This window comes from Labrus mixtus, chromosome 12 (assembly GCF_963584025.1).
Source record: "Labrus mixtus chromosome 12, fLabMix1.1, whole genome shotgun sequence".
Taxonomy (NCBI): domain Eukaryota; kingdom Metazoa; phylum Chordata; class Actinopteri; order Labriformes; family Labridae; genus Labrus; species Labrus mixtus.
This window is the reverse complement of record NC_083623.1, coordinates 19,602,247-19,614,788: the sequence shown is the minus strand read 5'-3', so window position 1 is coordinate 19,614,788 and position 12,542 is coordinate 19,602,247. Positions and strand designations below refer to the sequence as shown.

Below are 12,542 nucleotides of genomic sequence, written 5' to 3'. Positions count from 1 at the left end.
CGAAATGGTGAAGGAGAATTAGAGGGCAAGCATTTTTCATAAGGCAAGGGAATATGTTGTTGGTTGCCATGGAAACTCATAATCAGTGTTCACACACAACAATAGGGTTAGGTCAGTATACAACAAAGAATCCATCCTGGTTAGGAAAAGACTGTCTATGAGAATTTGGATCGACTGGCGGTTCAGCTGTGTCTCCAGAGCAGAGCTATTCAAAAACATTGATGCATGTCCAAGAATTACCTGAAGCTTAGAAAAATATAATTTCTTTTTAAATCACAGTTAATGTTTCAATGTTGTTTTATCACTTTTTTTTTAAGAATTATGGTTAGACTGGTTATCTGTCACATTAAATAGAGGAAGACAGAGATATAGAGGGTACATAGAACAACAGCCTCTTATTACTCTTATTACTCACTGGTTAAATCACCATCTTCATTACATTAAAAAGATCATCTCTGAGAGTCCCGCTCTGTTGTGAACAAGGAGTTAACATAGAGATTCGTCTAATATTTTTTCTCTAGTGTCTGTACAATGTCAATGGTCATACCTTCAGATGTAGTGTACCCATGTTTTAATATATTGTGGGTAAAGGATGTACAGAAATAGATTATATAGCGGGCGGCCCAGGTTCAAATCCGGCCTGTGGCTCCTTTCCCGCATGTCGTTCCCCACACTCTCTCCCTGATTTCCGATTCTATCCACTTTCCTATCTCTCAATTAAAGGCACAAATCTTAAAAACAGCAGTGTTGTAGGTGTAATTAATGGCAATGTACTGACTTTTAAGGTAGAGAATAATCTGAATGTGGCCTGAAAAGCCGCTCATGTTTGTTGTTGTCTTAATGATCATGAAATGTTTTTGATTATTTGTGTCTCTTTGAATTAAAGGGATACTTCACCCGTTGAAACATGAATCTGTATTGACATTGGGTCATATATGTAGTAGAAATGTGAAATACATTTTGAAGTTGGTGCCTTCTTGGCCGTGAAAAGGCAGAAAGTGTCTTTTTGGCTCATGTGGATGAAAGACACCAAATCCCAGAATGCACAGCACCGCAGGCCACTCCCACTAAGGTCCTCTATTTCAGAATCAGAAATACTTTATTAATCCCAGAGGGAAATTCGATCAATATAGTTTCTCCAAAATATACAGTATAGCAGTAGAAATATGGTAATAAAAACATTTACAGACATATTTACTTAAGGCCATTTCCTCAACTGATTCCAAAATATCTTCTAGAATTGATCTTGGAAATTCCTGGCAGAAAACAGACTCTATGTCTGTGTCCATAGGCAAACAGCGAGAGCACCGACACTACCAGTCGTCCCCAGCTCGAGCCGGCCCGGGCTCCTCGTCCTCACCGCCTCACCGCCGGCAGCAATATAGCAATATAGCTGCGAGATGGTTGCTGCCGACAGGCCGGTCTTGTGTCACGGCCATCTCCCGGCGGCTGGGCTTGCGGCCAAAACACAAGACCGGCCTGTCGGCAGCAGCCATCTCGTCGCTATATTTATATTTTTTCGCTATTATCAGCTTTCTCCATAGAGCCTGTTAGCATTGCTTCCAAGCAATATGGCGGACGTTAAGTTTCCTTTCTGGGAGTGAGTTCTCACCCACTGATCTGTGATCTGGTCTGTAGCTTCAGTGGTCGAAAATATGAGGAACTAGTGTTGTAGTTTCACCCTGCTAACTGCAACAGCTCCTTTTCAGACTTAGAAATACAAAAATTTCCCATCTCAGGGGAAAATGAGGGTGGGATGCACGACCATTCAAAAATACTACCAGGTTTCTAATGATACAAAGCTTAATGCAAATGAGTGAAGTATCCCTTTAATGTTTTAACCTAATCTTTCTCTCTTTGTTGTTCCTCTCTCCATCATAGATCATATCAAGCGGAAGGTTCGGCGGCGACCATCTTGGGGGCGGGGCATCATTCGTAAAAAGAAGATCTACAAGAAAGGGACAGAAGAGGAGGAGGACGAAGACCCTGAGCCAGAGGTGGAGGCCACAGGGCCCAGTGACTCATGCTTGACGCAGGATGAGGAATCATCTTGCGATACCATGGGTCCCCAGCCCAACGGCCACCATACCCACCTTCCCTCCACAGAGGAGGAGAGCTCCAACGAGCCTCCTGTTACAGCTCTCGCCGTTCCTCCAGATGTTAGTGAAGCCACAGAAGAGCCAACAACCGAGGAGGAGAAGCCCACAGCCAAAGAGGTGGAGTCTGAGAAAACTGAGCAACACACTGAGCTTCATAGTCCAGGTGATAGTTCTGAGCCCATGGTGGACGGGGATTGCCAGGCTAAGCTGGCTGGCATCCAGCCTTCCACTGACACGACCAAGTGTTCAGATGCTGAGGCCGAGCCTAAGCACACAGATGTTCTCCTGGAATCACATGTGGACTGTGTGAATGGAAACGATTCAATGGACAGCCTGGACTCACAAAGCCTGGATAAGAGCAGTGAAGCTGAGAAAAGGACTCCTCAAAGCATGGCTGAAGGCTCTCATAATACAGATCAGGAAGAGCACAAAGACAGAGATGAGAGCAAACCAACTACTCAGGAGAACCCTCCCCAGGATGGAGGAACAGTAACAGAAAATATTGAGGAAGATCAAGATAATGAAGGTATAAATCTGGACTCAAAGTTTTCTGTGATCCAGCTTTGATTACTCGATTAATTAGAACACAAAGATTTTTGTTCCTTTATTTACAGCGTTGTTCCTGGGATAAAGAGTACCTTTTCTGCTTAGAGCTGGATTCATAGTGAATTTACAGCAGTTTCTTATTGTATAGTTTTGGGTTACAGGGTAAATACTTGAGCGCATCCATCACTTTTGCAGATACTTGGTCAGTCTATATTGCTATTTAAGCTGGGTTTATCTGATGTTTTTCCAACAGTTTATTTCCTGAGTTGAAACTTCACATGTACTTGCTAATTGGATCGTTACCCTAAAGAAGCAATTAAGCATGTTAACAAAATATTCAAATATTTATAGAGATTCACCCACCTTTTCATGTGTTTCATGTGTTTTTTAATATCCTCCAGCTCTTCAGATTAACATGCAGTTTGTTTTTTTAAATGAAGTATAAATAAGAGAGGCCATGATTAATGCAACAACAGTAAAAAAATACAAGAAAGCTAACTCGAACTCCAGAAAAAATACTAGGGGGCTGACAGGAGAAATTCTGGGTGAAGTCCGAAAGAAAAATGTGGCTGTTTGCATTCACACATACAGCTCCTTCTGCACATATCAGCTTTTTTTCCTGGAGTGTTTTTTCAAGTGTGAAAGCCATATACCTGTATGTGTAGCGGTTGCAGACATTCCCTGTCTTGTGATATGGATTCTGAAATATTGCTCCATAGTCTTCAAGTCAGAGATAAACCAAATTAAGTTTCTTGGATTGTTTACAAGCTTTTGGCTTTGCTTGTGGTGAATGGAGGCTATCTGGAGAGCTGACGTATTGTCCCATCAGAGGATGGCACGATCACAAAACAGAACACAAACAAACTGTGGCTCCTCAAAGAACAGACAAGTCAACTGCTCCACCCCCACATTCATTACAGACTGTGCTTTTGTTTCCATCCAAACATTTCTCAAGCACTCTTATAAATAGACAGGAAATGGGCCCGCTGCTAGTAGCTTCAAATAGATGTTCTTCAAAAACCATTAATCTTGTGTTCATGGCAGTTGGAATTCATTTTCTCTTTAGTGGTTCATGACAAAAACAAAAAGGGCCTTGAATTTGGCTCACCAATTCAATTCTGAGGAGGTTGTGTGTGATTGCTGTCGTTCTGCATCAGGTCTTAACAACCATCACTGTTAACTCTTCTTCTATCAATAATCCATTTATTAGGAGGTTCCGACGCCAGGAAACGCAGTAGGAGCCTGTCAGAGCAGCTGAAGGGTTCTGCAGAGGGGACAGAGGAACAGCCACAACCACTCCCTCCCCATCCTCCTGTAGTGGTTGACCACCAGCGACTTTCGGTAAACATTTCTTAAATCACTTATTTTGCTCAGTAGTAGTGCATTGGCTCATTAAATTCTCAGTCTGACGGTTACTGTGGTTTGGGGTGCAATTTGGAAGCTTAAGAGAGCACAGGTGTAGATAATGAGATGCATGGAGATTTTATTCTACCGAGCTACTTCACTTTTAGTCACACTCTCTGCTGAGGCTTGCTGGGACATTTACATAAACTGTCAGTTATGCCTCTGTTCACATGTACTTTCCCTCAATTATCCGGACTGTACAATCTGTCCTCATATTTAGAAAAATCATCATGTGGACACACCTAATTTTCTCAGCAGTTATGCTGGGAAAAAAAACATGACGACATCTCTACACATTACACAAAAAAATAGTACATTTTGGTGATGATTGATTTATTCAATATGATCCCTTTATCCTATGGAAGAACAGCAGCACTTTCAAAAGTATGTGGCTCAACAAGCAGTCAAATAATCTGACTGTATTTGTTTATACTCTAGTGTATTATTATACATGTATTGCTCTGTTAAATGGTTTGAATCCATGTGTAATCTTATTAGTTTTGGAAATTTGTCACTGCATCATTTGTTGACATGTTCAGATTTTCCTCAAACAGGCTGAAAAAGAAAAGTGTAGCTTCTCTACTATGTAAACCTAATTCAACCCCTTACCTACCCATCAAAACACATTAGATCCATAACAATCTGCGGAACTGTTAAAAAAAAACTTGATAGAAGCGTGTAACAGCCAATGAGAGCTTTTGTTGAAAGGATGTGCCTTCCCCTGTTCTGACATCTCGTATCCAATTCAATTCTTTAAACATGGATAATGCTGCTTCTATCAATACTTCGGTGTGATTTCGTTAGGAGGAGATTAACTAAAAGTACAAGGGGTGTTCAGAACTGCCTTAAAAGTATGAATAAGTTGTTTTTCATACCAACAGAGGCTATGAGGCATGAAATATTTGGAATAAACGGAAAAATCTATGTCAAATTAGACATTAAATGTACCTGGAATGGAATTATTCTTGTGCTCGACTATGAGACTGGCAGTTGACAGAGGCTCGGACGAAAGAATCGTCGAGTACTCAGATATATGTGGTTGGCCCTTGTCTTAATAAAGATACATTTACCATTATTATTTAACATTATTCCAAGAGGGCCAAAGAAGACAGCACATACATTGAAAGTTTTATGCAAGTGGGCTTTAGGTATGGAGGAAGGGAAACTCGGTCATGGGTGACCAGCTTTAAGCTCCATGTGTGCAGGGTGCAGATGATGCTGTCACACCGCTCTTCTCACGTGGATAACTCTTAACAGCTGAGACTTATCTCACCTTTTATTCACCCTTTAGTCGCGTCGAACTCTCTCTCCTATTCTCATGTTTTCACAATACATTTTATACTCCTGCTATCTTAACATGGAGCTAGTCCATTGTAGAATCAGACCATGTTCACTTGTCAATCAATAGCTGTTGTTTCTAAAAAAAAAATGGAAGAAAACAAGGTTATGACTCAAACATGAGCTTCCCTCAGCCTCACTACATCCCCCAGCTTGTCCCAGTATGTGTTCAAATAACAGGGAGCATGTGGAGTGACTCTGATGTACTTTGCAAAGTCTTACTGGTGTTCCACCTAATACCCCAAGTGTAAATTGGGGCCTCGGCTCAGTGGGCTCCCTGACAGCTTTTCCCACTGATCAGAGGGGGTTTGGGGGGTTGGGGGGTTGGCTGTAGAGAGCGGTGTTAAGTGTAATTGATGTAGAAGAAGTGCTCTTCTGACAAAAGCGTACTTCTTACCTCCATGCTCCAACTTTGACTCAAGCTATCAGGCCATTATCTAGTGGCTGTGACCTGTGTGCCTCTGGCTTGATGGGGATGGTGAGGTACGCTGTGTGTCTTCCTGAACTTGACTCCATCCTTAAAAGTGATTGACATGCTTTATAGTCGGCTTGATCTCAGTGCCACAGCTCCTATGGACAGCCACACACAGAACTAATCTTCAGGTTTATTTGTTAGCAGGAGAGAAAAGGGAGATGTCTTTTAGAAACAGATTGTGAAAACAGGATGCTGTGGATTGTTGCTTTTTCATGACGGGTTGACGGAACTAATTGAATATCCATTGAGCAGGACGAGAGCCACAGTTTAGCAGATATTTGCTGGCAGGGCCGAGGATGGCATGCTGCCTGATGTGTGTCCGGACCTGAAGTGAGTGCTGAACTGATTCTCCATTTGTATTCATTGATCGCGGATGGCTTATTATCGCTGACTTTTAACTTGATGGAAGAGGCTCTGAAATCTCTCTGGAATAAAACAACATCAGTGTCATGAATTTGTTCATGAATCATTCTCTGTCTATAGGACCGAGATGGTATTACTTCTGTATTCATGGCCCATCTTTCCGAGCTATGGCACATATTATATATTCGCTTTGATACACTTAGCCAAATCAAGTTCTGTTATTGCCATTTTGACTGAAATGATGCCTGGTGCCGTCTGGATCTAAATGAAATCCTCAGCATGAATAAATAGGTCCTGAGGCTTGTTTCTCTTACTACTCCAAAATGTTTCTTATAGTCAGCTGTTAGCTTTCATCAGTAATCAAACACTGTCCACAGATGGTCTGGAAGAAGTGGTGCTGACGATTGCAGATGAGTATTCAGTAACAAGAAATTCAATCTGGCCTGACAATTTTCCCTCCATCTTACTGAAAACACATGAGTATTGCCTGCTCTGCAGTCTTCTGCAGCAGCTCCCCAAAAGGAGCTAGTGTTTGTAGTTGCTGGCGCAGTATGGAGTCTTTTAGATTGATGCTCAGCTGTTAGAGCGTATCAGGATTTCCTGTTTTAGACAAGCCTGTAAAATAATGGTCCAATTTTATTTTTTTCCAACTTCCTTCATTTTTGCCACTAATAACAGTTGGGGGCCCTCTGGCAAAGTGGCCATGATGCATTGGTGTTGAAAAGAGAACAGCTTAATACAAGAGCTGGACCACAGTTTGATTGGCAATAAAAATAGATAGCTTTTGAAGTGCTGCTTTTATTCCAATTCAATCCCAATCATGGCTTTGACAGTGCGGCCATTTGCATGTGATTGTACTCGCAGAGCTGAGCCGGCATGTGAGAGCCAATAGTGTAAATAGCTGACAAAGCATAAACATACAGGTTTGATTAATAGCATCCTTTGAGTGTTAAAACCCCAAGCTTACCACTCAGCCCTTATGTAACTAAAGTATTATACTGATCATCAGATGAATACATTTTCAAATGCTTGGCATTTCTGTTGTTAAGGCAGGACGGTTTAGTAATAGCTGAAGTATTGTTCTAGTGCTTGAAAGCAAAATCACTGTTTCGCATTTGAGCTAATGGAAACATGCTGTAACAGCTGGAGGTGATATGAAAAATATTAGGGGAGCTCTGAGACTTATTTAAACTTGTTGAAAAGGAGTAGTATATATGACCTTTAACCTCGACCAAAGCTTAACTTTTTCTTTTTTGTTTGTTTTTCTTTGGTTTTGCCTTTGGTGCTTTTTGAATTGTGGATCAGGAGGATTTGCAGTCCTGTGTGGAGTGATGTTTGTTTTATTTGTGTACGGTCTGTGTTAGACTTTCTCCTTGTTTATTATCCACTGATATTGGAGTTCTGCTGTCTGAAATCCAGCCTAAATTTACCAATGATTTTTTTTCCATACTTGTTTATTTTATTGAACAGATTCTTACACCCCAAACCTTCTTCATCTTTTTTAAAAACCTCCCACTGGAAACAGAAGAGTAAAGTTTACGTCTATGTTATCGTTGTTTTTAGCTTGATCTTAATTGATAAACAAAGGATAATAGTGAGAGATCAGTGACAATAATTGCCCTTCTTTATTCATATACATGTAATTTAATTAATATTTCAACAATACCTCCCAGTGCAGAGTCAGGGTATTTCTTAAGTGTTAGGCTTGCTCAGACTCTTTTGGGAGCCTTAAAACACAGTGTGATATTGTTTGTGGGGGTAGGAGTTGTATTTTACATTCACAGGTCAGTGCTTATTCAGTAGCTGGTGGAAAATAATCTTAATATCTAATGCTGGGATTTCAGGGCTTCTGCTGATATTGATATTTGTGAGAGTCGAGAATGATAAACAAGCCGATAGCTAATCTCATAATGTAAACAAACAAGTCTTGATATGCAACCAAGTTTTTCACTGAGTTGAATATTTTAATTAGAAAGGTAAACTTAGAAATTAGTTGAATATAGCTCTTACAGTTGTCGATAATGAAAAGGAAACTACAACTACTATAACATTTATGAAAACCACTTATTTAATTGGGACTGACTATTCTGGAGTATTGCCTGGGCCTGCATAGGGCCTCGGCATACACTGTGAAGGAAACTCGTCTTCAATCCCTCAGCTCTTTAGTGATTCAACAGAACTCCTGTAGCGATTTTTGTTCTACAGTAAACAATTTATCAACTATTTATATCTTAAGTTTTATTTGATGTATTAAGTTGTGATTGTGTCGCTGTTCCAGATGTACTCTTACTGGCAAACTTTGCTTTCAACAGTCTAAGTCTTAGTCGCTGATTAATTCAGGGGACGTTCAGAGTTAGGGATATTCAGATGTTAAAATACACAGAGGTAATAACTTAGATAACATCTTGATTAAAAAAAAGTAACATAGGATGATTTATATTAAACAAGGAGACACAAGTTATACCATTATAAAGGGTATTTAACTAGATGTATTTTATACATAATCATTCAGTTAATATAGAACTTGTATTAAGGATCTTACTGGTTCCTATAAGAAAACATTTTCCTTCTCTATTCTAAAAAAACACTGCATGGCCATCGGATGGCTTCGGTAATGCCAGTGATTTCATATTATAAGTTAAACCTCACAGTTCATATGAAAGAGGAGTCAGCAGAGTTGTAATGCACTGAGAGCGTGCTAATTCAATTCGTCATGAATTTCCATGGCCCTTATAATACTATCTATATTGCATTACCTGTGTGACTGAGTGCCCTGTGATACACTCAATGTGTCACTGCAACTTGATTTCCCTCACCAGCAAATCACCATCCACCAGTGTCACATCCACCTCTTCCCCTACTAAAGACATTCATGGATTCCATGATAACAATGCAAACCGCAATAATTTCTTATTCATTTTTATGGTAGTGTTAAAGACAAGAATAGAATAAGTAAGTTACTCCAGGAAGATCTGGATGGATCTTTAATTGATCGAAAAAGGAGTAAATTCCCCTGAGTGTGTAAAAATACCCATAATTCTTTGTTCAAATGTATTTGGCAGATAATGGCAGATTCAACACAGGAACGCTGGATTAAGATCGGGAAAAAGTATTTTTCATTTCATGGGGACTTTGAAACTGTCCCTTGTGATGGAAACTGCTGGACTTCAAATCATCTTTTCCACACTGACTGTGCAGAGGAAAGCTTTTTAAAAACAAAGGCACACACACACATGAGATGCATCCTTTTTGATTAAATAAGATGACTCTTTAATATAACACATTTACCTCCAACCTATATGTATTATTTACAGGCTCTTGGATGAAAGGTTTTTTCTATACCTTTCATTTGTGTGTAACAAAAGTCTTGAATTGATATAACCATCAGCATTTTTAATTGTGGAATAGCAGCAATATACTAATTAACAGCTTTGTGTTCCACTTTACCTGTGTTCGTCAGGATAATGGGGATGTATAGAGATGCAAGTAAAGATAAGGAAGGGGACATGGAAGTGACTTTAGAGTGGTTTGAGTTGAAATGGTCATTGGCAGTAGGAGCCTTGAAAGCATGGGATTACTGCCCGCTACTGTGCAGCAGGTTCATTCAATCACTAATCCCTGTGTAAGACACACTCACATCATTTACCCCACACTGAGGCAGACCTCCTGATCAATCTGACAGAGGCCAGGAAGTACATCGCTGCAATCAGCTGGCTAACTGAAAGAGGAGAATCAGTTCAAGGTGATAGAGGGAGAAGCAAAGGAAGCAAAGGCATGCCAAGAAGAGAAAGAGTCGACAAGTACTTAAATAAGAGGAAAAGTGAAGAAAATGGTATTGAAGAGGACTTGAATAGAGCTTCCATTAAACATTAAAATAGGAGATAAAAAAGGAAAGTAGGTGCACTCTGCAGCAGTGGATTGCTGTTAAAAAGGATTGAAAGGAAAGTCTCACAGAGATTCACATCATTACACATGTGTGAGATGGGTTGTAATGAGGCTAATTAAAGCTTTTATGTTTCCGTTGTTAAAATCCGCATCTCACCGGGACATGCTCCATTGGGCCCTCTTTTATGACTTCTCATGGCTGATTTTAAACCAATGAAACCAGAGAACCCCTTGATGTTAGAACAATAATCCCCTAAAGTATTCTCCATTCAAATATTAGAACATTAGAGAAATTCTTCATGGTGTTAGCGTTCGTATGCTTACCATATTTCTGAAGCAACCATTGGTTTTTACATCCTCAAAGTGGGGAATATAATGCCAAGTCATATTACTGGAGAAGCCTCATACCCTGAAAAAGTTCAGACACATGAAAGTTTGATATAAAGCTCTCAAACTCAATGTGCTCAGTTAAACAAAAGCTTCATAAAAGCTAAAAAAAAAGCAGGATGGAAAACATGTTTTAACCTGAGAAGTTAAATAACCACTGTGACTGTAACATGACATTTTTTCTTTTACTGCTGCTGTGCACAATGTTGGTCAGAATCCAAATCCAAAACACAAAAGAACTTATAAGTCTGCAGTCCTCCAAAAATGACTACTAATTGCTCTCTTGGGGGAAGCTCTTCGACTCATAGACAATGTGTCTCGCTCTGTTATTTTTGCAACCAAGACCTAAAGTAAAACAAATAAGACATAACATTTGATCAATCATGTTAGCACGGTCAGGATTTAAGTAGTGGAATTATGCAGCTAGGGGATGTCTTAAGCTGAAATATTTATTGAAGCCATGTCCAACAGCAAAGTGTTTCTCTGTAATAAGTCACCTTCATTCTAAATCATCTCTTGAGCCCAGGCTGCTGTATGTGCAAACTTAAGGCTAACTTAAGGCTTCCATATGCCTTAACCTTGAGGCAAAACGCGTGGTTTATAATTTGATGGCACCATTCTGTATGTAGTAGTTGAACAGTCAACTGTACGGTAGTCTTTTCCTCCTCTCTGATCTGTGCTTTCTTGTCATTAGAGCTTCAATTCTTTTTCAGACTTCTCCAGTTTTGATAGTTTTTTAGATATTTACGGTAAAACACAACAAAGTGGTCACACATGAACCAGTGAATGGTGGAGCCAGGGTCACAGAGGTTCAGTGTTTTCTAGAAATTCTCAGCCGGTTCGATTGTTGACGACTTGAAATCATTGGCAAATGTTGTCCTATAATGTATATATTTATATATATATGTTGGTCCTGTCATTTCAAAATCTGGCCTCACAGAAAGTCTATATTTATTCCAGATAGTTATCTAGTTATCATTATTATTTATTTACAAAAGCAGACATATTTCTAATCTGTTATTTCTATTCCTCCAAAATCTGCATTGGCATTTGTTTCATAAATGTCCTAAGGGTTTGGCTGTTGTTTTAGGATCTTTTAGCCAGTTTGTTTTGTTTCTTTGCAGACTTTGGGAAATAGCTGTAATCCAAACGTCAGCTCATGTTTGAAATTCCTCTACCATATTCTATTAAATGTTGTTTGAGCAGAAATGTAAAAACGTCCTGACAAAGTGAAGTATTTTTCTCAAGGTTAAAATCTGGTCGTGGCTTAAGTCTTTTTGTGGATTAAGTTTCCACTATGTTTTTGTTGACAAGAAGCCATCGTCCTCTGCTTTAATCAGGGCAACGTTTGTGTCTTTGAAACAGCCATCCCAGATAAAGTGCAGCTTTTATTACAATGCTAACCTCTCTGCTTTGCCTTACTGCAATTATCTCTGACGTTTGCTGATCATGGTTTGACAAACATCCCCGTCTTGTTAATCCTGACATTGCCTTTGTTTTATGTTTCTAACACACATGGTCACTGTCACCCCCCCCCACACACACACACACACACACACACACACACCACCCACACACACACACACACACACACACACACACACACACACACACACACACACACACACACACACACACACACACACACACACACACACACACACACACACACACACACACACACACACACACACCACCCACACCACACACACACACAATATTAATTCAAGTTTAGGTTTATCTGTTTGCCTTGTGTCAGTGATGCTCACTTTAATTACTGTGTCTTTGCAGTCTCACTCCATGCATTCTGATGAGCCTTGTATTTGAATAGACTCTCACACACACACACACACACACACACACACACACACACACACACACACACACACACACACACACACACACTGGCTAAAATATGAGGAACAGGTCAATTAAAGGGCCGTTCACTGTCCAGCGTGTTTTAATTAAAGTAACAGTGAAATGTAAACTTGCTTCTAATTATGATTAGCCTTAATTAGCTGTCATTCTGATATTAATTGCTTTTG

At 39.8% G+C, this 12,542-nt stretch overlaps 1 protein-coding gene across 2 annotated transcripts in view; it reads left to right on the top strand.

The window, feature by feature from the left end:
• Positions 1-12,542, top strand: part of atad2b (ATPase family AAA domain containing 2B) — a 60,880-nt gene that overhangs the window by 39,517 nt on the left and 8,821 nt on the right. For both annotated transcript variants that reach the window (XM_061052466.1, XM_061052464.1), the window contains exons 25-26: positions 1,882-2,625; positions 3,856-3,986. In XM_061052466.1, the coding sequence (XP_060908449.1) occupies positions 1,882-2,625; positions 3,856-3,986 (875 nt within the window). The remainder of the gene's footprint in view (positions 1-1,881; positions 2,626-3,855; positions 3,987-12,542) is intronic.